The 27,135-nt window shown below is 40.8% G+C and overlaps 1 protein-coding gene across 3 annotated transcripts in view; it reads right to left on the bottom strand.

Moving 5' to 3' along the window:
* KIZ (kizuna centrosomal protein) overlaps positions 1–27,135 on the bottom strand; it is a 257,345-nt gene that overhangs the window by 84,014 nt on the left and 146,196 nt on the right. For all 3 annotated transcript variants that reach the window (XM_089686530.1, XM_089686531.1, XM_089686533.1), the window contains one exon: positions 5,158–5,305. In XM_089686530.1, coding sequence (XP_089542656.1) covers positions 5,158–5,305 — 148 coding nt within the window. The remainder of the gene's footprint in view (positions 1–5,157; positions 5,306–27,135) is intronic.

Below are 27,135 nucleotides of genomic sequence, written 5' to 3'. Positions count from 1 at the left end.
ATAAAACAGCGTAAACAAATATTAAATATACATATATATCAACTCCCAAAAAACTCAATTAGTGCAAAAACAATTGTTGAGATAATCCCACTCCAAATATATTATATAGGATATAGTAGATATTTTATCTAATATATCCTATCTAATATATTTGGAGTGGGACTATATCAACAATTTTTTTTGCACTAATTGAGTTTTTTGGGGGTTGATATATATGTATATTTAATATTTGTTTGCAATGTTTTATATATTTTTCTTATTTTATTAGTGATATCACTAAGGAGCAGCAGCATTTTACACTTTGAGAATTATTTACAATATTTTTTGGAGCTGGTGATTTTTTGTTTACTATAGTGCTAATGAATCGCTGATTAAAGAAACTGAACTATCATGGTTATAGCCTTCATATTCCACGTGTGCAGCATATGATGCATGATATATGCAAAAGCACTGGAGGTGGTTTGTATTTGAATGCACTCCAATTATCTGCCCCGAGCATAGCTTTGGATGGTTTCTGAAAAGAGGAGAGATGAGTTGGTGGAAGACCACATATATACTATACCTGAGTGAGAATTAGCTGAAGCAAACTGTATTTATATATGTGGATTTCACTTGAGAATTACATCAGCACTATATCCTAACTTTGATGTAGCCTGGATTATGAGTATGAGGATTTATGTATTTAGGTGTCCTTTTATGAAACGGAGATCAGCGGAGATCCTTAGAATCGTTGCTGATCTCAGATCATTAGTGGTTTAGGAAACAGAGATGATCAGTGGAGAACATGTTCTCCACTGATCATCTCAGCACACAGACGGCCAGTGTATGAAGGAACGATGTCAGCCCTTCACTGGCGATCTGTGTTCTCCCTCCAGATTCTCCAGCCCAGAGCTGGAGAATCAGGGGAACCACAAATGAAGCAGCGGTAATCTACCGCTGCTTAGTAAACTGTGTTTGACTGATCTCTTACTGTAATCTTGCGAGATTATAGGAACAGCAGCTGTTTTCTAGCATTCAGAGCGTTTGTAGATCGCTTCTCTCCTCATTCAGAGAAGCGATCTACACCGCTTCATAAAATGGCATTCAGAGGAGAACTGTCTCCTCTGAAAATGCTGGAGAACGGAGCAGCGGTCATTTACCGCTGTATGATAAAAGGCCACCTTAGATCTAAAAGCATGGATTATGCAATAAAGGAAGCAAGTGAAATCATGTGGAAAAAAAGGACGAAACAGTTGTATGAAATCTTACAATTATATCAACTAGAGACATACTTTGAATCCATATTTTGGCTACTACAACAAAAGAGATACAAATATTTCACATAGGTACAGTGTTGTGGAAGTTAAAGGAGAAGTGCCAAAATACAAAAAAAACGAGACCAAAAAAACCACACACATATTCATCTACGTGCTGCAGTATCAGTCTGATGCTGCAGCTTCCCCCATCAGGTCTAAGACCAAGAACTGAGCTATCACATGACTGCTGATTGCTCAGTTCTCTGTCCGCTCTGAGAAGAAAACAGTGACAATCAGTCACCGCTCTCTGCTCTGCCCCTCCAGCGATCACCAGTGCGCAGGGCTGGAGTTGGGGCAGAAGCAGTTGTGAATTGAGAGGCTGAGCCAGCTGCTGGTCAGGCATATGGGTGAATCCTGACATTATTGTTGGGACCCTTCCAGAGCCTAGACCATTCTGTGACCTCAGCAAACAGCGGGATTCAGCCCACTATCGACCGCTTCTGAGTGCAAAAGTAAGTTGTCAGGGAACGAGATCACCGCGGCGCATGAATCTGCACATGCGTAGGATCCCGACAAGACATACAGGCAGGCGGGCACTAGGACCCAGTCACGCCTGTCACCAATGACGGCGCCGGGCAGGCACTAGCACCCAGGCGCGGGCTATTTAAACCAGCTCTTGCAATGCTCACATTGCAGTATGGTCTTGTTCCTGTTTATCCTGTTCCTGTGAGAGTATCTTGTTGTTGCCAAACCCTGCCTGATCCTGATTACAGCTGACCATCTTCTGCCCTGACTCCTGGCTCGTTTGACCATTCTTCTGCCTGTCCCCGATTATCTGATCTCCTGCTGCTGAACCTGGCTTGTGACCCGACGATTCTCTGCCTGCTGCTCTGTACCGCTCTGCCTCCACTGTTACCGACCCGGCCTGTCTGACTCCGCTATTGCTCCAGTGTGTTCCATCCATCCATCCTGCACGGATCCATCCATTGCGGTCCGGGCCTGCTCTGCCTCTTCACATCAGGTTCTCATCCTACTACGCACCACTGGCGGTTCCCTCTACCATAACTGGGTGTACCCAGGGGCCGCGACCGGGTCTCAGTCTGCTCCAAGTCCATCCCCACCATCAGGGGCTCTGGTGAACAAGCAGATTTGGGCTTAGACTCCGCGCCCTGGGGAAATCCGGTCTGTGGAGCTACCGTCGATAGGTACCTGACATAAGTGCATTCAGAAGAGAAGAAAGGCCAATTGCCAATGATTTGAACAGGTTTTGTATAGTCAAGGAGCTGTGGGTTGTGGCATGAAAGACCCCTTTGGTGGCTTTAAATGACAGATTGGACTTTTTTTTTTTTTTAAATGGTGGAGGATTACAAAATGTTTTGGTATGCAGTGACAGTTTTACCCTTATTTTTTTCCCCTCCCATTTATAGGTAAGTATAAATGGGAGGGGAAAAAAAGCCCTACATCTCTTTTAAATGTATTATCTTAGACGATGGGTTTTATGCCACTACCTTTAGGTGATTGGGCGCTGACAAAGCTTTGCTGTAAATGCCCTCTTGAGTCTCCATATAACCCTGCCCACTCAATAAAGCTCCATTTCTTTTATCAGTGACCCTAGGATATGGACCTGTTCTCCGGAGGGGAAATTTTCTTTTTTTCCTTTTTTTTCTTTTTTTTTCCAACTCATGTGCAGTCTGTAGGTGCCCGAGACTTGCCTAGGGTTTTTTGTAAAATGAGCTAGGCAAGTCTCGGGCACCTACAGACTGCACATGAGTCAGCGCCCAATCACCTAAAGGTAGTGGCATAAAACCCATCGTCTAAGATAATACATTTAAAAGAGATGTAGGGCTTTTTTTCCCCTCCCATTTATACTTACCTAGGCGTCCAGGGATATTGTGGCGTCCAGAGAAGGTGCGAGACTTCTTCTGCATGCTTGTCAAGCCAACCTAACCATGCTTGTGAAAATAACCGAAATCAGTGTTTATTTTTAGTTGGTAGGAATGTTATAGAGCCCACACACTATGGTATCTATCTGAAAATCGAGCAATCCTGATGCAGTGACACCAATCTCTTTTCTTGAGGCCCAAAAATGCTAGGACAGCACAAATACCCCCGCAAATGGCCGCTTTTTGGAAAACAGAGGTTTTCAGCATGGCGCGTTCTTCAAGTTGTCATTTTTTGTCATAATTTTGTGAGAGATAAAGAAATGAAAACTTTTTTCACAATTTGTTTTTTAACATACTGTCACCAATGCAGTACAGTGTCATCATAAAACTGCTGTGGCAGGTGACTGGCAACAGTATGTAAAAAAAAAGAAAAAAAGAAAAAAAACAATGTTTAGTTAAAAATGTTAACTTTTTTGGGATATATATATATATATATATATATATATATATATATTATTTTTTTTTTTATTTTGTTTTTCTTTATTTTTTTAAATTACATTTAAAAAACATTTTAATTCTTTTTTTTTAATTTACTCCTGTGACCAGAGCAATACAATATTACCATAATAACACTGTAATAATCTGTGCAAGTGATCAGGATTTTTTTTTCACATTATGATTGTTTATACTAGTGAATTTCACAGGTATAAACAACCATTTTTACTAAATGAAACATGAGTTTCAGTAGTTATTGTTGCAATTAGCTGTGATTGGTCACAGTTGATCACATGTACAGATGGGCTGCGATTGGCCCTGTCTGTACCATGTGATCACTGTGACCAATCACAACTAGCAACATAATTGTAAGCAATGAATGACATGAAAGGAAGCCATTCATTGTTTTCAACTGTCATGTGATCTGCTGTGAATGATCACAGCGATCACATGGTACCGTCAGTGGGCCGGTACAGTGATTAGACATCGGCTGTGTCTGGTGGATCATATGATGTCCTCCCAGGATAATAGGGATCCCACCCAGCCATCATATTACAATAGGCAGGGCGGGAAGGTGTTACGAGATGGACTTTATACAACTGAAATGAACTGTTTTAGGATTCATGAATTTATTTTGCTATTTTGTAACTGTGTATTTTGCACATATTTATGATATACTGCACTGTATATTGAGGATTATCTACAACTGCGTATTTTGCACATTAATATTTTTAGCAGGTTTGCATAATGGTTGAATGCACTTTATTATTTGACACAGCTCAATTTGCATATATCTGTTCTTTGGCAGTTTTTTACTGTGAGATTATCGTCCATTTTGCACATTATTGCTTTAGATGTTGCACAGTAATTTTAGCATGCTGAGAGCGGTTTACCCTATTGGTCACAAATTAGTTTTAGTGATGTATGCATTTTTAAAGGGACAGCACACTTTTTTGTTTTCCTTTTTTTAATTTTTGCAGCAGTTGTTTTCTTATTCTGGGTCATTATTCCTTTTGTCTCTTTTGGTCAGTTGACCATGCTTATCGGACAGCGTTTTCCCAGAAACTGTATATGCTGTCATAACCTTTGATACTGTACCTCGTGACATGGCAAATAAATTGGCAACTTCAGTCACAGAGGCACCAGCAATTTGCCCTCTTTGAACCTTAGTAAGCTCTGATATGACCCCATATTACAAGCCACACACGCAGTGAATGACGAAAGTGAGGCTTCCTACCTGTTAGCTAGGTGTCTCATCACACAGCAGAAGCAAAGGAATGTTACATCACTTCCGCCTTCTTCAATGCAAAACAGATCATCACTATCACACCTGCAAATCATGTACTGTAGTGTTTCCATATTTTTGTCCAACCCCTGTATATGTTAATGTAAACATCTAAAAAAAAGTTACAAAGTTAACTCTAGATGCCCTGTTGCGGATGTTTAAATTAGGAATTATAGATTCAGACCCTAATTTATTATTCTTCATGATCTTGCTGATCCCATTGTCTGTACAAGTATTTTTGATCAAAATCTAAGCTTACCTCGATGTTTTATTTTATGGTTTTTACTTTGGGTAGGTTTGAATAGTCTTTCACCCGTTTGGTCTGTGTTTGAAAGAGAGCAGCTCAGGGATTCTGAGCTAGAGATAGAGGTTAAAACTTTTTCATTTCTTGCAGTTTGAAGGTGAGCCTAAAATAAGAGAAAAAATACAGATGAACATAAACAACGTAAACATCATTCCCAACATCTACAGTAAGGACTGGTAAACTGTAGTATACTAAATTTGTGTTCTTAAGTTTAGATATGTTTTAATATCTAAACTTAAGAACACAAAAGGAGCTCAATTCACTTGTTAAAAATTCAAACTCAGAGTATGATGAAATATACCTAAGAACAGGTTAGCTTCAGTAAATCCAGATGTCAGAATACTTAATTGATCCAGAGATAAATATAGCTGAAATTTCAGACACTTCTCATGTATGTTTTGAGCTTTGTTCCTCCTCCCCCCACCTCCATATTGGTCAGTAAGGCTGCCCATGAGGATATTTCATAAGATATTTCATCACAATACAAAACTGAAAGAGGAACATATCAGACACTGAATATCTCAGGTCATAGCTCAATTTATGGCACCACTATTAACTTCACACTACAAGTGTGGTTTATACCTTCGTAGCCTCCCTGGCGGTATTCCCGAGTGTAGCTCGGGGTAAAGTTTCAGCACCACAAGCGGTAACCCCGAGCTACACTCGGGCTTACCATGTGGCGCTGCTCTGAGATCTGTTCTTCTCTTACCTTTTCCTGCGCTCCCGCGATGTCCCTCCTGCAGTGTCCCCAGCAATGTCCTCCAGCCGATGCCGGCATCTGTCTTCTGGGTTCCGCCCCCTGTGACATCAGAATGTACAGGGGCCGGAACTGGCGGGAAATTCGAAAGTGACATTCACTAAATACACTAAAATCACATAGTAAAACATTACTGTATCAAACCAATTCACATACATTTTATCCCTAGTGCTTTGTCCTGTGCCCTGCCTACAATATTACTGTTCTTTCTGCCTGGAAACTGAGAAACGTCCATGGTGTCCAAAAAGCATCCCTTTAGGTCAAAATCGGTTTTAGACCAGCTAGAGAACAGCGATAGTAAATCAGAACCACTTGCAGAATTGAGTGATAATGATTCGTGGGGAAATTCATCATCAGACACTGAAAACGATTTTGCGACTTTGCTCAGTGATATGCGAACTTGGCGCTATATTTCAAATTTCAGTGTTTTTGGTTTGATTATATTATTGAATAAAAATTATTATAGTATTATTTTTTATGATTATTTAATAAATTATAATTTATGATTTCGTGTTTCAAATTTAAACATCCCCGGGATGTTTACTAGACTCTTGTTCGGACAGATTTCAGTGAGTTATTCCTAAGAATTAAAGGCCTACAATAAAAAAAAAACATATTTCCATGCAAAAAAATGTACCGCTTTGAGCACAGAAATATGGACATAATCAGACCGCTAGGGAGGTTAATCAAGGCACACTTCAATTCATTGAATTCTTGGCTGTTGAGTAGAGGACCAAACTTGATATTTCTCCTATGTATGTTTAACCTCCAAAAGCACTAAACTGGGTAAGAAGCATTCATATTGGGGTGCTGTTTACCCAACCAAACTTCAGATGGTTTTACCCCCTTCATGACCAGCTCATTTTTTGCTATTCAGCACTGCACTACTTTAACTGGTAATTGCGTGGTCATGCATCACTGTACCCAAATGAAAAAAATCAAATCTCTTCATAAATTTAGGCAAAAATGTACTCTGCTACATTTCTTTGGTAAAAAAAAAATCCGGCATATTAATTGGTGTGTGTATGAAAGTTATAGCATCTGCAAACTATGATATATACTGTATGTATATTTGAAAATTGGTCAATTCTGGTGTACTGACAGCCAATCTAATTTTTTGGAAAGTAGAGTCTGAGGTATTTAGGAAGGGGCACGGCACGTTTTTAAAGTGGTAATTTTTTGTAACAAATTTTTGGAAAATGAAGAAATTAATTTTTTTTTGCAATTTGTTTTTTTACTTTCTGTCACCAGTGCAGTACAGCACAGCACCATCGTATGACTGGTGATCAGGGACACTACCTGATAACAATATGTAAAAAAAAAGGAAAAAATTAAATAATGTTTTGTTAACATTTTTTAGGCTTTTTATTTTTTACGATTTGCACCGTCATGAATGCGTTCCATTCATGACAGCTGTTTTTACTAGTGATGGGATTGGCTACAGCTAATCACATGGTACAGGTTTCTGTGATTGGTCCTAGGTGCCATGTGATAGCTGTGGGCCAATCACAGCTCACTACAAGAAACACAGCTGTTATGAATGAAATTAATTCATAACAGCTTTGTTGACATTGTGATCATGTGATCGCTATGTGATCACATGATCCCCCAGCCGATCAAAGTGGCCGGGTACCAGTAACTGCAATCCACAGGATGCAGTGGTCACGCAGGCAGCGCCCATGTGCTAAGCAATGTACAGATACGTTGTTTAGCCTGCAGCTGCCACCCGCCTGCAGTGCATGAATTGCGGGCGTTTGGCAACTGATTACAGTAAAAACTTAATCTGGTCCAGTGAACACCATTTCTAAATGTACCGTCATCATTTCACTTTAACTGAAAGTTTTTCATCCCACCATGTTTATGTTATTAAAACATATTTAGGGGTTTATTTACTAAAGCCGGAGAGTTCAAAATCTGGTGCAGCTCTGCATAGAAAGCTTCAGTTTTTTTTAGTCAAAGCTTAATTGAAGAAGCTGAAGTTAGAAGCTGATTGGCTACCATAAACAGCTGCACCAGATTTTGCACTCTTCAGTTTTAGTAAATCAACCCCTTATCCTCAATTCGCATCAAGCCCGACTTTGAAATCGTGCGACTTACAGTGGAGTCACACGATTTCAAAGTCAGGGGACCCGCCAATTTCAGGTGTGATTTGCAAGACATCTGATACAGATGTCTATGCAAATCGCACCAAAAGTAGTGCGTGTACTACTTTTGAAATCGGTGCGACTCCAACCAAATTGGAACTGCACCAATATAACCTCTACAATTGCAGACAATAGGGTGCAACTTGGCATGCGATTTACAAGTCGCAGGGCATGCAAATTGCATGCCAAGTCGCATCCAGTGTGAACCAGGGCTTAGTATTACACCACATGATTGTTAAACTTTCTTAAGGTGAAACATAACTTTATGCATCAATGCATGAAGGAATTCAAACAGCTTGAAATAATACTTGTGATTAATAGAGAAACACATGGGGGTTGATTTCCTTGGTCTAGGTTCACACCTATGTAGGTTGTGTTTGAGGCGTTTCTGCATTGCGTTTTGTGTTTCGTTTTTACTCTTGCGTTTTTGATGCTTTTGCATTTTTTTTCCATTTTTTAATTTTTCTTATTGCTATGCAGATTTTAAACACAAAATGCATAAAAAAGGCAGCAAAAATGCATCAAAAATGCAATACATGCTTTTCTGCAGCATTCCCATTGCAGTCTATAGAACCAAAAATTCAATGTTTTGCGTTAAAAAAAGTCCCTGACCCTTTCCAAAAAACACAGCGGGAGAAAACGCAGAGATGTGACCCTGTCCCATAGGAAATCATGTTAAATGGACTGTACAGTGTTTCTGCAAAACACGGCAGAAAACGCTTAGGTGGTACACTTAGGGTAAGACTAGAGCGTGCAAAATCTGGTGCAGCTGTCCATGGTAGCCAATCAGCTTCTAATTTCAACTTGTTCAATTAAGCTTTGCCAAAAAACTGGAAGCTGATTGGTTTCTATGCAGAACTGCACTAGATTTTGCACTCTCCAGTTTTAGTAAATCAGCCCTATGATGTTTTTGCATTGGCTGGATCTGTGGCTGCAGGTTTTCCACTGTTGTGCAATTATGTGGTAGAAAACTATGAGGTTTTGTTTAATGTGTATGTAAAGCGAACATTTTTTTGCTTGGGTAGAGTGAGGAAGGGTTCAAATTTTGTCAAGTTTTTTTGCGGTCCTGGGGACCCTTGACTCCAGGACAAAAAAATAGATAGGAAATCCAGGGGGCAAGGGGTAATATACCAAATGGGCCACTGCTACAATGACAACTGTACAAAATATGTATCGTAAGCATTCCCTGGTCTACCCAAAACTAAAAAAAGGTTGACTAAAGACACACTTTAAGGCTTTCATATATCAGTATCATCTATCCTTACCAATGGCCATGAATAATATGGACTAAACTTGCATAGTAGTGAGTTAGTGTTAATAACTACAATGTTCTCAGGAGTATGTTGAATATCGTCTTTCCCATGGGACCATGGGGTACTGCTATATGGATTACCTTCAATAAATAATGGATGAACATGTTGGGTAAACAGAGGATGATACAGGGACCAATGGTTTAGTCTTGAATGAGCAGACCATTGTGAATGAGCTTAAATCGGTATTAAACCCAAAAGCATACATTTATAATATTGCAGCTTACCAATTCTTGAGATGTGATGGCTGCATTTGTTTTCTTTTTTAGGCTTTCTTTCCTTTATTTTTATCTGGTGATCTGGCAAGTAGGTCTGTTATTTTTCAAACAAACAAGCTGTTCCGCAGATGTAGCAGTTAGAGGTTGAGTCAAACCATTTACCAGTGACAGGGGTGCTTACGATGATCGGCTTTTATGTATACATATAAAACGTTCTATCATGAATGCTGCTGCCAGACTCATCCACCTCACTAACCGTTCTGTATCTGCCACCCCTCTCTGCCAATCCCTCCACTGGCTCCCAGTTGCCCAACGGATAAATTTCAAAACTCTGACAATGACATACAAAGCCATCCACAACACTGCCCCAACTTACATAACCGATCTTATCTCTAAATATCACCCAAACCGTACTCTCCGCTCCTCACAGGACCTCTTACTCTCTAGCCCCCTTATCTCCTCTTCCCATGCTCGTCTCCAAGACTTCTCCAGGGCGTCACCCATCCTCTGGAACTCCCTACCCCAATCTATCAGATTATCACTTACTCTGCTTGCCTTTTGGCGTTCACTGAAAACCTTTCTCTTCAGGGAAGCCTATCCCACCCTCTGCTAATTCTGGTATCCTCTACTCTTTCAACCACTCCATCCCCCACAGTGACTACCTACTGTACCATTCACCCCGCCCTCCTAGATTGTAAACTCCAAGAAGCAGGGCCCTCTAATCCCTCTTGTATTGAACTGTATTGTTACTGTATTGTCTCCCACTATAATGTAAAGCGCTGACCGTTGGCGCTATATAAAAAACTGTATAATAATAATAATCTCAAAAGAAAAAAAAACTGTTGCTGTAACTGCTTTTGTAACTGCTGTGCGATCTGGAGTTTGGCTTCAGTTTGTTAGTGTATCTAAATCTGCCAGTACATCTAACACTCTCCTGTCCCCAGACTGACAAAGCTGCTGTCCAAAAGGTACCCCCTGTGCTCCTTCATCCTGACAGGGGGCACTCTAATACAGGAAGTTTGTTACTGGCCAGATCACAAGGTGAAAACAAAGGAGAAAAAGCTTCTGCAGATGTAGCAGTTAGAGGTTGAGTAAAACCATTTACCAGTGACAGGGGTGCTTCCGATGATTGATTTTTATGTATTCATATAAAACCTTTATCTCAAAAGAAAAAAAACTGTTGCTGTAACTGCTTTTGTAACTGCTGTGCGAGCTGGGGTTTGGCTTCAGTTTGTTAGTGTATCTAAATCTGCCAGTACATCTAACATTCCATGTACCCAGACTGACAAAGCTGCTGTCCATAGGTGCCCGCTGTGCTCCTTCATCCAGAGAGCGGGTATTCTAATACAGGAGGTGTGTTACTGGCCAGATCACCATGTGAAAACAAAGGAGAAAAAGCTTAAAAAAGAAAAAGCAATGCAGCCACCACATCTAATGATTGGTAAGCTGCAATATATTACATTTTTGGTTTTAATAGACTTGATTTACTTGACACAGATCTAGCTCCCTGTATTTATCACCTTTATTGTATGAGTAGATTGTATGAGTAAATTTCCCTGAATCCTTCACACCCCAAGACTGGAAGCACCAGTCACAAACAAGAATTTCCATACAACCTCAGCATAGACCCAGGCAATGAAAACACACCATATGGAAATATAAAAGGGAGGGTGCGGGAGGGGTACAGAACCTCAATTAGCATCGATTGCCAATGCTTCTGTATTGTGAAGAACAACGTGCTTATAAAAAGTTCAAGGTGGAATTTCCTTTTAAATTTACAGTTGCTGATATTCTTTTCTTAACGGATAAATGAAAGAAGTTCAATGGCTAGTTCTCGCTTTTGATAAAACCTAAAAACTCAGACAAAAGGAAAACAAAAGGGCAGTAATTTCATAGATCCATTAAAACCATTCTTCTAAAGAGCTTATTAGCTTGAGTTGAAAATCCACTACGGAGGATAAGTGCCACTCTCACATGAACTTCCAGTGGCTGAAGGGAGATTCTCTTTTACAAAAATTAGATCACTGTGTTTCAGAATAGGAAATGGAGGGCTGATAGTTTTAATGTAATCAAATCCATTATGTGCTACATTTAAAGGCCCAATATAGTGAAAAAGATTGCACTCCGGTAACCATATGTGGTTAATACTTGTAATGATAGTATTTAGCATATAAATTCATTTTTTTTTTATTTCACGGACCTTTATTTATATTTTACCCCATCTTTACATGCGGACAAAAATGGCCAGCAAAAGTGACAATTACAAGGCTTTGGACAAACCGTATAACACCACCAGGGGAGCTTACAATGTTCAACTTTGATTTATACAGTTTAAGGCTCCATGTACACGGAAAACCTCTGAATGATGGAAACTAACTGCTGGAAAGTAGGTTAAAAAACGTCTGTTTAGGTGCGTTTGCATAACACATTTATGCGTGTTTGCGTTTAGAAGCGTTTTTTTAAAGATAAGCACAGGAGAACCTCCCAAATGCCCAGAATGCACTGAAAAGTGGTAAATTATTAACTATTCCAGACTGTTTCAGAGAAATACAGAGAGTAGAAGCAGAGACAGCAGTATGTGTTGAGATTAGCTTAGGTGTGAGTTGCTCATTAACATTTCTTTTGTTTCCAAGGGTGGGAAAGGTGTCTGGCGGAGTCAGTCCTTAAGGCCACCTGGCAGGTGGGTCTTCATGAGAAATTTGAGGTGTAAATGGTCATTAGCATATCTTTTGTTTCCAAGGGTGGGAGAGATCTGAGGTGGGAGTTGGTCATTACAATGTGTGACAAGCTTGGTAGGAACATCTTGTGTTCAGTGTTTTGTCCATTTGAGTACCGGGAAAATGCGTTGCATGCAATTTTCATGATGAAAAAAGGCTCTGGACAGCATCTGGAACTGGAAGAGTTAACAACATTTTTTAACGCAAACTCTTATAAAAGGGATTTGCTGTGTTTAGCTGCATTTACAAGCATGTTGCGTTTGAAACGCTGATAAAATCTACCGCTGAATGCAAGTTTTCTGCATTTAACAAAATGACTGTAAACTCAAATGCCTGCAAGCGACTATGTGTACATGGACACATAGGACAACATTAGTGTGAGTTCAGGGGCTGCTGAAAAAAATGCTGAACAGCTCCTAAACGTGTGTTTATCAGCTGCAGTATACATGAGCCCTAAGGCTCCATGTACCCGGGACACTTCTGAACGATGGAAACTGACTGCTGGAAAACATAGGTTAAAAAACAACTGTTTAGCCACATTTGCGTTTAGAAGCGTTTTTTAAAGATAACCTCAGGAGACCTTCCAAAATGCCCAGAATGCACTGAAAAACAGTAAAAAATGAACTATTTCAGACATTTTGAGAGAAATGGAGAGAGCAGAAGCTAAGAAAGCAGTATATGTTGAGATTAGATGTCTTTTTTGTGGTGTTTGGATGTGTTCCAGCTCATTTCTGTGCAGAAATTAATGCAGCAGTGTTGAATATATTTTCTTTCATGCAAAACCTCAAGGTATCATGTACCAGGTCCATTTGAGTACCGGGAAAACGCTTTGCATGCTTTTTTCATGCTGAAAAAAGGCTCTGGACAGCATCTGGAAATGGAAGAGTTAAAAAAAATTTCCAAACGCAAACGTTTATAAATGCGGTTAGCCGCGTTTACAAGCGTTTGAAACGCTGATAAAATCTACTCCTGAACGCAAGTTTGGTGCGTTCAAAAAAACGACTGTAAACTCAACTGCCTGTAAACCACGATGTGTACATGGACACATAGGAAAACATTAGGGAGAGTTCAGGGGCTGCTGAAAAAAATGCAGAAAAACTCCTAAACGTGTTATCAGCTGCAGTGTACATGGAGCCCTAAATCTTTTTTTCATCAAATGATAAAAAAAAACTGCAACAGTTCCAAAAGTGTTTGCTGGAATTCGGTTCTTAGCCACTTACTTAACTCTTTTATGATGTATCCTAGCAGCCCTGTAAGTGGGGTTTAATGCCAGGAGGTGGAGTGGCATAATGGTCATGTGACCACTGTGATTGGCTCTCACAGTGGTCACCTGATCAGAAGCCTGACCTGTTGGCTCCCGATCAAAAGCCATGTCTGAGAACTGCTGGAGACAGTTCAGGCAGCGTGCTAGGAGTGAGAAGTGAGTTCACTCTTGGCACAGACTCTCAGACCGCTGTGGATGCCTATGTGCAGTAGTTGGGCTTTAAAACAGAATTAAAATTAGTATGCACTGCGTATCTGCACACTGTGGCAGACTTACCTGCCAAGCGATTCCTTCCAGCACTGCAGTGTCAGCACAGTCAGCTGTCACAGGCGTTTACATCTTCACCCAGTTTTCCTGGGTTCGGACTCTTTGGCCATGCTGGTGTCACACTTGCGTATGCGCATGGGAGTACCTTCACCACAGCACAACGTGGTGCCAGAAATGTGCATAAACACTGACAGGCAGGGAGAAGCAGTTATGACAGAAGAGACCAATAGGTCATTTTTTGTTGTGTTTCGTTTAATTCCACTTTAACCACTTCAAGTCCGGACACTTTCACCCCCCTTCCTGTCCAGGCCAATTTTCAGCTTTCAGTGCTATCACACTTTGAATGACAATTGTGCGGTCATGCAACACTGTACCCATATGCATTTTTTAGCATTTTTTTGAGACAGATAAAACTTTATTTTGGTGGTATTTATTGCTATATAAATGAAGAAGTCCAAACATTTATAAAATTTTGCAAATAATAAATCTTTCTTTATAAATCCTATTCAGCTATCTTTTTAGTGTAAAAAAAAAAAAAAACTCAAATTAGTTTAACCAAAAATTATAATTTTTTAAAAAATGTTTTTACATTTTTTTTATATTATTTTTTTGTTTTTTTAACATACTGTCACCCTAGCAGTACAGTGTTACCATAGTGACACTGTACTACTTGTGGGGGGTGATGAAGATTTTTTTTTTTTTTTTTACACTGATTGCTTTTACACCCATAAAAGCTGTAAAAGCACTAATTTCTCCTTCTCTCTGGCTGCATTCTTGCAGCCATTGAGAAATACTGTGAGAGCGGTGATTGGCCACAGCTTGTCACATGGTACAAGGCTGTTGTGAATAGCCTTGTACCATGTGACCTCTGTGATCATTCACAGATTTCACGAGTAGTAAGCAATGATGTCAGGAAATGACATCTTGTTTACTACTATTCATGTGATCACTGATTGGCCAATCAGTGATCACATGATTGGGACCTCACACAGAGGTTCCGTACAGCAATCGGTGTTCTGCTGTGTCCGGCACCGGATCATGGTGCTGCATGCTCCCAGGGAGTGCGCACAGCAGGGAATACGGAGGCAGCTTATAAACGGCCACCCGCTCCTGCACTGCTTCCGTCTGGCCGTTTATGTACATGGGCCGGACAGGAAATGGTTAAGGCCCACTTTTCCTGCTGAATATGCATTGCATGGTTCGGAAGAAGTTACTGTAGGTCTGGGAAAAAAAAAAAAAAAAAAAAAAAACTAAACACATGCAGTACACTTCTGAAATACATGCACATTCCCCATGAGTGATGTCAGCCAGGTCCAGGTTTCTTTTCGTAAATTGTTGAAACAGTCCCACTCCTCCGTCTCTACAACATAAATAATAAAGCAGCAAAGTGGAGTTCGCATGTTCTCCCTGTGCCTGCGTGGGTTTCCTCGGTGTACTCCGGTTTCCTCCCACACTCCAAAGACATGCTGGTAGGTTAATTGGCTCCTGTCTAAAATGGCTCTAGTATGTGTATGTATGAATAAGTTCGAGACCTTAGGTTGTAGGCTCCTTAACCACTTGCCTACCGGGAACTTTTACCCCCTTCCTGCCCCGGGCCAACTTTCAGCTTTCAGTGCTATCGCACTTTGAATGACAATTGAGCGGTCATGCAACACTGTACCCAAATTTTTAGCATTTTTTTAGACAGATAGAGCTTTCTTTTGGTGGTATTTCATCACCACTGAGGGTTTTATTTTTTGTTAAACAAACTAAAAAAGACTGAAAATTTTGTAAAAAAAAGTTTTTTCTTATTTTCTGTTCTAAAATTTTGTAAATAAGTATTTACAAAAATGAGACTGCAGTGATGGGCACTGAAAGTCAGCACTGATATGTGGCACTGATGTGCATTGGTAGGCACTGATATGTGGCATTGATGAGCATTTGCAGGTGACGCTGATGGGGCTACACTGATCATTAGGACACTGATGATCAGTGTAGATGTACTCTCCGAGGAATGCCGATTACCAGCTCTCCTCTCCTCACGAGCTGTCAGTGGGAGGAGAGGACTGCCGATAACCAGCATTTCCTATTTACATGTGATCAGCTGTGATTGGACACAGCTGATCACATGACAGAGCTGACATCATCGGCTCTTTACAGTGATTAATGATCGGCTGTCTCCCAGGGACACAGCGCTCCACCGATCGGCGCACATGCTCAGTTAGAGTGACGTCATATACCGCCCACCCATCATTATCTTATATGGCGGGCGAGAAGCGGTACAAGGCAGGACCTGATGTGAATGTATCATCTGATGGTGCTATAGAAGTACCGGTAAAAAATAATCATCCTGGGATCCCAAGATAACAAACAAGGAAGGCTAATTTCTATCCTTGAGATGACACAGGATGTGTACAGCACACAGTTTTACATTTTTGGCATGATCAACACGCACTTATCGATTAGATAGAACACTTTCTAAAATGTAAAATCTAGGGAACAAATAAGAGCAGTTCATCTGCACACTTTAAAAGGCATTGTACACTTTGTACACATATGTTTTCATGGTTTTAACTCGGTAATAGTATAATTATATTACGTGTGGCAGTACTAGGGTCGCTGGTTCGGATCCCAGCCACGGATCCACCTGCCTTGAGTTTGCATGTTCTCCCTGTGCCTGTGTGGGTTTCCTCCGGGTACTCTGGTTTCCTCCCACACTCCAAAGACATGCTGGTAGGTTCATTGGATCCTGTCTAAATTGGCCCTAGTATGTGTATGTATGAATGTGAGTTAGGGACCTTAGATTGTACGCCCCTTGAGGGTTAGGGACTGATGTGAATGTACAATATATATGTGTAAAGCGCTGTGTAAATTGACAGTGCTATAGAAGTACCTGAAATAAATAAATACATGTACTGTTTGTTTGCCTTTCCTTGTAATGATGGGCTCACATGTTGTGGCTGCAGTTTGTGGTGTAATAGCTGATAGATTCCCTTTCGTCAATGCATTTCTATAGCTAGCTTGCCCCTATTCCACTCCCTCATCATATCACGACTCGACTACTGCAACTCCCTCCTCACTGGCCTGCCTCGCCGCTGGCTATCCCCTCTTAAGTCCATCCTGAACACGGCTGCCAGACTCATTCACCTTTCCAACCGCACTGTCTCCGCCACCCCCCTCTGCCAATCCCTCCACTGGCTTCCGATTGCGCAACGGATCAAATTCAAAATCCTAACGCTGACATACAAAGCTGTCCACCATACTGCCCCGAACTACATCACTGACCTAATATCCAAGTACCGCCCAGCACGCACACTCCGCTCCTCACAAGACCTCCTTCTCTCTAGTTCCCTGGTCTCCTCCTCCCATGCCCGCCTCCAGGACTTCTCCAGGGTGTCACCCATCCTCTGGAACTCCCTGCCCCAACCCATCAGATTATCACCTACTCTCCTCTCCTTTAGGCGCACCCTGAAAACCCATCTCTTCAGGGAAGCCTACCCCACCCCCTGCTAACTTGCCGACCTCCCCCACTCTTCCTACCACTCCATCCCCCACAGCTATCTCCTCCTGTGCCACCACCCCCTCCCTCCTAGATTGTAAGCTCGAAAGAGCAGGGCCCTTGATCCCCTCATGTTTTGCATTGTATTGGTATTGTTCTGTCACATGTTCTGTCCCCCTTTGTAATGTACAGCGCTGAGCGAACTATTGGCGCTTTATAAATACTGTATAATAATAATAATAATAATAATTTATCACAGCGACAAGACAACTACCTTTTCCTGTGTTGCATCACACATGTGGAACTGCTGATGTACTACAAAAAAAATTCCAGCTGCATGGTGAGCTTTCTGTGTGTCCTCTCCCTGTGTCATATAAAATACCAGGGCAAGGTCATCCAATGCCAAGGGTAAGAATCCAGACTTGCGCCCCCCTCCCCTACTGTTAATACATGCCGTAGAATGGGTGTACCTCCTTGCATCTATTCATTGACCCCTTGCTTCTCTGCGCCCCTGGTAGCTGCCCCTATTGCCCACCCCTTGTCCCAGCCATGCCTTATTACTGTGTAGCAGCACAATGGCTAAATGGTTAGCACCTGGCAGTACTAGGGTCGCTGATTCCACTCCTAACTATGACACCACCTGCCTGGAGTTTGCATGTTTTCCCTCCCACACTCCAAAGACATGATGGTAGGTTAATTGGCTCCTGTCTAATTGGCCCTAGTATGTGTATGTATGTAAGTTAGGGACCTTAGATTGTATGCCCCTTGAGGGGTAGGGACTGATGTGAATGTACTATATATAACCCAGGGATTGTAGGTTTTGTAGTTTCTTCACAAGAAAGATCAGTTCTCACACTACAGACAGATGTCATGCATTAACCTGTACAGAGCCATGCCAAATACCTTATATTTCTACACAAACTGAAACTGCTGACTCAGTGGTAATGCATTTAACAGTTCACAGCATGTGTGATTAATGAACACCATTAATGAAGGACAAAATGACAACACTGACATAGTAACCCATGTGATTGGTATGGTCATATTAATACATATTTAGGCTCCATGTACACTGCAGCTGATAAACTCACGTTTAAGAGCTTTTCTGTGTTTTATTCAGCAGCCCCTAAACCAGGGGCGGACTGACAACTCATGGGGCCCCCGGGCAATAGGGGATCATGGGACCCCTGTGTCCTTGCCCAAAGTCAAAAAAGCCTATGAAAAAGGTACCAGGAGCATCTCATGGGGCCCCCTACTGACCCCGGGCCCTCGGAGTTTCCAAATGGTCAGTCCGCCCCTGCCCTGAACTCACCCTAATGTTTTCCTATGTGTCCATGTACACATCGTCATTTACAGGCAGTTGAGTGTACAGTCATTTTTCTGATCGCACCAAACTTGCGTTCAGGAGTAGATTTTATCAGCGTTTCAAACACCAAACACTTGTAATCGCGTTTATAAGCGCTTGCGTTTGGAATTTTTTTTTTTAACTCTTCCATTTCCAGAGCCTTTTTACATCATGAAAAATGCATGCAAAGCGTTTTGCCGGTACTCAAATGGACCTGGTACACCATACTTTGAGGATTCGCATGAAAGAAAATATGTTAGACACTGCTGCAATAATTTCTGCACAGAGATGAGCTGGAACACATCCAAACACCACAAAAAAAAAAGACAGCTAATTTCAACAAATACTGCTCTCTCTGCTTCTGCTCTCTCTATTTCTCTCAAAATGTCTTAAATAGTTAATTTTTTACTGTTTTTCAGTGCATTCTGGGCATTTTGGAAGGTCTCCTGGGGTTATCTTTAAAAAACACTCTTCTAAACACAAACGCTCATAAACACGGTATGCAAGCAAGGCTAAACAGACTTTTTTAATCTACGCTTTCCAGCAATCAGTTTCCATCGGTCAGAAGAGTCCAGTGTACAATGAGCCTTACAGCTATATAAAATAAAAATAAAAAAAACATGCCTCAAAGATCTCCCTGTCTTAATCATGTTACTAAAGCATAACACTTATGGTAAATATTCATTACTGTGCTTTATGTTGATTTCGAAAGTTTTCTAGGTAAAAAAAAAAAAAAAAAAAGTATAGTGTATTTTCCATGAGTGCATATTTTCATGTATTACAGCAGTGTTTACCTTTAAAGGATAAGTTTACTGTTAAAAAAAAATAAAAAAAAATAAACGCCCATCTCTTTGCAGGTACAAAATGTGCATTTATTGATGAAAAACCCCTTCTCCATGGGATTTTTAAGGCAACCAAACAACAAACTGTATATTTTTATAAAAGCATTATTTTATTTATTCAAACCCTTATAACGACAAAAAGTCAATAAAGTTTAAAAAGAGTTTTTTTTGTTTTTTTTTGGTAGACATTACTTCACATATCCACGTTCTCCACAAAGTTATAACTTTTTTTGTACATCTCTGTTACAAGGTTAAATTATAAGAGTCATTATAACGGTTTGAATTAAATAGGGAAGTTGGCAACCACAGCCACAAAAACCTTTCATTTTTAAAAATATGCATTTATTATTTTTTTCAGATCGCGGGCGCCATGCAGGACTCCTGCAGACTTGTCAGTATATCTGTCTGCTCGCATCTTGTACAGGCAGGCAGATACACACTGACATTAAGAGACAATTAACTACCTAATCTACAATGCCATGATCGTTCATTGAGAATTACAAGCTGACAGCCACAAAGGCTGTCGGTACTTGTAGTTTCCCATTCACAGAACTCTGTGAACGAATGACAGGCGGAGTGTTTTTTTTTAAAAACAGTGACAGCTAGCGGGGGGAGGGAATCACTAGAGGCAGTGAAGCGAGCAGCGGCTGCAGGAGTAGGAACATGTTACACGCTAAAAACCGGTGCAACATGTAACATGTTTCCAAAGGTGAACTTATCCTTAAAGCGGAGTTCCAGCTGAGTGGAACCTGTCCTGTTAAACCGCTCTATGGTCTTGGCTACCTTGCTGCAGCTCAGTATCAGGTTCTTGGCAATCTTCTTATAGCCTAGGCCATCTTTATGTAGAGCAACAATTCTTTTTTTCAGATCCTCAGAGTTCTTTGCCATGAGGTGTCATGTTGAACTTCCAGTGACCAGTATAAAAGAGTGAGAGCTAAAACCCCAAATTTAACACACCTGCTCCTCATTCACACCTGAGACCTGGTTACACTAACGAGTCACATGACACCGGGGAGGGAAAATTACTAATTTGGCCCAATCTGGACATTTTTAGTTAGGGGTGTACTCACTTTTGTTGCCAGCGGTTTAGACATTAATGGATGTGTGTTGAATTTTTTGGAGGGGACAGCAAAATTACACTGTTATACAAGCTGTACACTCAATACGTCACATTGTAGCAAAGTGTCATTTCTTCAGTGTTGTCACATGAAAAGATATAATAACATATTTACAAAAAATGTGAGGGGTGTACTCACTTTTGTGAGATACTGTATAATGAGCAAATGTCGCTGCCCACATATTCATATACTGTGCAGGGGCGGACTGACCATTTGGAAACTCGGGCACTGCCCGAGGGCCCGGGGTCAGTAGGGGGCCCCATGAGATGCCCCGGGTACCTTTTTCATAGGCTTTTTTGAGTTTGGGCAAGGACACAGGGGCCCCATGATCCCCTATTGCCCGGGGGCCCAGGAGTTTTCAGTCCGCCCCTGATACTGTGTATGTATTTCTACAAACACATTTTGTTACAAACAGACTGTATATTATAGCATATAAAACTATATAATTTTAATATTGCTTAGACAAGAATATAGATTCAAAACAAACTACTTCTGTACGTTTTATAAATATACACTTTTTTAAAATCATTTTTATTTCCATGCAATTGAATTGCATTCACAATGTGGGTCATTCTATTATCTTTACTTAAGAATTTTTTCTTCTTCTACTTGGTCAAAAAAATCATTGTGTTGCATTTATCAGCTACATGGCACATTAGCAATTGTACATTTGACATACACCATATTGCCAAATGTATTGGGACGCCTGCCTTTACATGCACATGAGCTTTAATAGCATCCCAGTCTTAGTCCGTAGGGTTCAATATTGAGTTGGCCCAACCTTTGCAGCTATAACAACTTCAACTTTTCTGGGAAGGCTGTCCACAAGGTTTAGAAGTGTGTCTATGAGAATGCTTTGCCATTCTTCCAGAAGCACATTTGTGAGGTCAGGCATTGATGTCGGATGAGAAGGCCAGGCTTGAAGTTTCTGCTCTAATACATTCCGAACGGCTGTGGTCAGGACTCTGTGCAGGCTGATCCAGCATGGTAAATGTGCACTAATTCTATAGGAAACTGGGTTCTTAAAAAACGTCAAACTCTGCAAAAATAATATGAGATTCCAAAATTTGTTTTTTTTTTCTGCACGTACAGTCATGCCATACCTTGCTGGCACAATATAAACTTTACAAGTAGACATACTGTATTTTATCATTCCTTTAATGACACATAGCTAGCATGGAGAATTATAAAGCCCAATCTCTATAGTATATAAAACCCTACTTCGCCATGTACAGAGTACTTCCCTACCATGTAGGAAGGGCTGGGATATGAAAATGATACGGGACAATTGACTAAAGTCTCTGCCTTACCCACACAAAACTTACTCAACTTTTAATTCTGAACAGAACCTGCTGGATACCCTTGTTATTTATAAAATAGAAATGTCCTAAACTATTTAGGTATTGGAGGTACAGTTGTGTTCAAAATAATAGCAGTGTGTTGAAAAAAGTGAAAGCTCAAAATCCTTCTAATAGCTTTTATTTCCATACACACAAATGCATTGGGAACACTACACATTCTATTCCAACTCAAAACATAAAGAAAAATATATCAAATTTGTGTTGTTCCTCTAAAAAAATTGAAGAAAAGTGAATATTAGACAGTTCCAAAAAATAGCAGTGTTTGTATTCTTCTTCTGTATTCAAACTCAAACATTCACTATATAAACTGAAAAATGTTTGAAGATTTTGCTTTCCTTTGAATCATTTAATTAATATTTCGTTGTATAAGCACTGTTTCTGAGAACTGCTGTACATCTGTGTTGCATGGAGTCAACCAACTTCTGGCACCTGTGAACAGGTATTCCAGCCCAGGAGGATTGGACTACATTCCACAGTTCTTCTCTATTTCTTGGTTTTGCCTCAGAAACTGCATTTTTTATGTCACCCCACAAGTTTTCTATTGGATTAAGATCCGGGGATTGAGCTGGCCACTCCATAACGTCAATCTTGTTGGTCTGGAACCAAGATGTTGCACGTTTACTGGTGTGTTTGGGGTCGTTGTCTTGCTGGAACACCCATTTCAAGGGCATTTCCTCTTCAGCATAAGGCAGCATGACCTCTTCAAGTATTCTGATCCATGATCCCTGGTATGCGATAAATAGGCCCAACACCGTAGTATGAGAAACATCCCCATATCATGATGCTTGCGCAACCATGCTTCACTGTCTTCACAGTGTACTGTGGCTTGAATTCAGTGTTTGGGGGTCGTCTGACAAACTGTCTCCGGCCACTAGACCCAAAAAGAACAATCTTACTTTCATCAGTCCACAAAATGTTGCGCCATTTCTCTTTAGGCCAGTCAATGTGCTCTTTGGCAAATTGTAACCTTTTCAGCACATGTCTTTTTTTCAACAGTGGGACTTTGCGGGGGCCTCTTGCAGATAGCTTGGCTTCACATAGGCGTTTTCTAATTGTAACAGTACTCACAGGTAACTTTAGACCTTCTTTGATCTTCCTGGAGCTGATTGTTGGCTGATTCCTTGCCATTTTGGCTATTCTTCTATCCATTCGAATGGTAGTTTTTCACTTTCTTCCACGTCTTTCAGGTTTTGGTTGCCATTTTAAAGCATTTGCGATCATTTTAGCTGAGCAGCCTATCATTTTCTGCACTTCTTCATATGTTTTCCCCTCTCCAATCAACTTTTTAATCAAGGTACGCTGTTCTTCTGAACAATGTCTGGAACAACCCATTTTCCTCATAATTTCAGAGAGAAATGCACTGTAACCAGCATGTACAAACACTTGCTGCCCTCCTTCCTTAAATAAGGGCAATAATTGCCACCTGATTTTCAAAGAATGAATGACCTCACTAACAGAACTCCACACTGCTATTATTTTGAACATGCCCCTTTCAATTAGTGATTCAATTACACAGAATCAGCAGCATGCATGTCATGACTGTTGGGTCTGTTGGATTACTATTACTCTATTACACCTGCTAGTAAATTATTAGCCATGTAGAAATATAATTTCTACCAAAAACAGTGACTGATCAGGTTAGTGATGTCTGACTGCTATTATTTTTAACACAACTGTACATACACTAAAAGTATTGGGACGCCTGCCTTTACACATACATGAACTTTAATGGCATCCCAGTCTTCGTCTATATGGTTCAATATTGAGTTGGTGCACACTTTTCAGCTACAGTTAGGTCCATATATATTTGGACACAGGCACAATTTTCTTTTCTTTTTCAGGTATTTACCAAAACATATTCAAGCTATAATTATATAATGGATATGGGCTGAAAGTGCACTCTCTCAGGTTTAATTTGTGAGTATGTACATCCAAATTGGAGGAAGGGTTTAGGAATTACAGCTCTTAAGAGAAGCCATTCCCTTTTTTTTAAGGGACCAAAAGTAATTGGACAATTGAATCAAAAGCTGTTTCATGGCCAGGTGTGGGCTACTCCATTAGTTCTTCATCAATTAAGCAGGTAAAGGGTCTGGAGTTGATCATAAGTGTGGTATTTGCATTTGGAATCTATTGCTGTGAACCTACATCATGCATTCAAAGGAGCTGTCCATGTAAGTGAAACAGGCCACTGTAAGGCTTCAAAAATGAAACAAATCCATCAGAGAGATAGCAACAATATTAGGAGTGGCCAAATCAACAGTTTGGTACATTCTGAGGAAAGCACTGGTGAGCTCAGCAACATAAAAAGGCATGGATGTCCACGGAAGACAACAGTTGTGGATGATCGCAGGATTCTCTCTACGGTAAAGAAAAACCTATTCACAACATCCAGACAAGTGAAGGACACTCTCCAGGAGGTGGGCATATCTTTGTCAAAGTCTACAATCAAGAGAAGATTTCACAAGAGTAAATATAGAGGGTTCACCGCAAGGTGCAAAGCATTCAGAAGCCTGAACAAAAGAAAAGCCAGATTATACTTCGTCAAAAAATATCTAAAAAAGCCAGACCAGTTCTAGAAAAGCATTTTTTGGATGGATAAAACTAAAATGAATCTGTACCAGAATGACGAGAAGAAAGTGTGGAGAAGGCTTGGAACAGCTCATGATCCGAAGCACACAACGTCAGCATAAAACATGGTGGAGGCAGTGTGATGGCATGGGCATGCATGGTTTCCAGTGGCACTGGGTCGTTGGTGTTTAATGATGATGGGAGAGAAGACAGAAGCAGCCAGATCAATTCTGCAGGTTTTAGAGATATACTGTCAGCCCAGGTCTAGCCAAATGCAGCAAAGTTGATTGGACAGCACTTCACAGTACAGATGGACAATGATCCAAAACACACTGCAAAAGTAACCCAGGAGATTTTGAAGGAAAAGGAGTGGAATATCCTGTAATGGCCGAATTAATCACCTGATCTCAACCCAATTGAGCATGCATTTCACTTGCTGAAGGCAAAACTAAAGGCAGAAAGACCCACAAACAAAGAAGAACTGAAGACTGCTACAGTCTGGCAAAGCATCAGATAGGAGGAAACCCAGTCTTTGGTAATGTCCATGGGTTCCAGACTTCAGGCAGTCATTGCCATTAAAGGATTCTCAACAAAATATTAAAAATGAACATTTTATTTATGATTATATTTGTTTGTCCAATTCCATTTGATCCCCTGAAAATGGAGGGACTGTGTATAAAAATGGTTGAAGTTCCTACATTTTGTACTTGATGTTTATGTTCAACCCCTTGAATTAAAGCTGAAAGTCTGCACTTCAAATTCATTTGGATTGTTTTGTTTTAATTTATCCTGGTGACATACATAGCCAAAAGTATGAAAATTGGTCCTGTGTCCAAATATATATGGACTTAACTGTGTAACAGCTTCAACTCTTCTGCATAGGCTGTCCACAAAGTTTAGGAGTGTGTCTATGGGAATGTTTGACCATTCCTCCAGAAGCGCATTTGTGAGGTCAGGCACTGATGTCGGATGAGAAGGCCTGGCTCACAGTCTCTGCTGTAATTCATATCAAAGGTGTTCTATTGGGTTGAGGTCAGGACTGAGGACTGTGCAGGCCCATCAAGTTCCTCCACCCCAAACTCGCTCATCCATGTCTTTATGGACCTTGCTTTGTGCACTGGTGAGCAGTCATGTTAGAACAGGAAGGGGCCATCCCCAAACTGTTCCCACAAAGTTGGGAGCATAAAATTGTCCAAAATGTCTTGGTATGCTGACACCTTAAGAGTTCCCTTCACTGGAACTTAGCGGCCAAGCCCAACCCCTGAAAAACAGCCCCACACCATAATCCCTCCTCTGCCAAACTTTACACATGGCACAATGCAGTCAGGCAGGTACCATTCTCCTGGCAACCGCCAAACCCAAACATGTCCATCGGATTGCCAGACAGAGAAGTGTGATTCATCACTGCAGAGAACACGTCTCCACTGCTCTATGTCCAGTGTGGTGTGCTTTACACCACTGCATCTGACGCTTTGCACTGCACTTGGTGATGTAAGGCTTGCATGCAACTGCTTGGCCATGGAAACCCATTCCATGAAGCTCTCTACGCACTGTTGTTGTGCTAATCTGAAGGCCACATGAAGTTTGGAGGTCTTTAGCTATTGACTCTGCAGACAGATGGCGACTTCTGCGCACTGTGCACTTCAGCATGCGCTGACCCTGCTCTGTCATTTTATGTGGCCTACCACTTCGTGGCTGAGTTGCTGTTGTTCCCAGATACTTCCATTTTGTTATAATACCACTAGCAGTTGACTGTGGAATATTTAGTAGTAAGGAAATTTCATGGATGGACTTATTGCACAGGTGGCAACCTATCATGGTACCACGCTTGAATTCACCTCCTGAGAGGGACCCGTTCTTTCTTAAATGTTTGTAGAAGCAGTCTGCATGTCTAGGTGCTTGATTGTATAGACCTGTGGCCATGGAGGTGATTGGAATACCTGAATCCAATGATTTGGAGGTGTGTTTTAATACATTTGGCAATATAGTGTATGTCGTGCATGTTGCAATATCTCCAGCTGTGCATGTGAGCCAAAAGTACTAGGGATTTAAAAGAGAACTACAGAGACCTACAGACATTCAAGAATGCAGTGCCAGGCATGCCATCAGTGATGCCCAGGAAAATATCAACGGCAAAACTACTGTAGGCTCAGGATATAACATTCTTCCATCTACACAGAATACACAGAAATATGCCAGTGAGAATAGAAACTAAAGTCTAATGTGAGAAAATTACATATTTATCCACCCTATCCCAAAATGATGAAGAATGTGTACGTAGATTGTCTCAGGGCTATCAGATGGGTATCACTGATATACTGTCCTTGAACCATCACCACGATGAATGCATCCTGTTTTTAACAGGTATCATTGTAATCTGAAATAATTATCCCTTTTACACATTTATAAAATTCCAAAGACATGGATTACATCCCTTATTATATTCAGCACTGAAGAGGGTCATCTCAGTTGAAACATACAATTACAAATGGTTTTTATTTTTATGCAAGAACAAATAGCCACTTTACACAAAGCGCATGTGCT

Source organism: Staurois parvus, unplaced genomic scaffold, assembly GCF_062004578.1.
Source record: "Staurois parvus isolate SC_StPar_1 unplaced genomic scaffold, SC_StPar_1.0 ptg000401l, whole genome shotgun sequence".
NCBI classification, from domain to species: domain Eukaryota; kingdom Metazoa; phylum Chordata; class Amphibia; order Anura; family Ranidae; genus Staurois; species Staurois parvus.
This window is presented reverse-complemented; position numbering and strand designations above follow the sequence as displayed.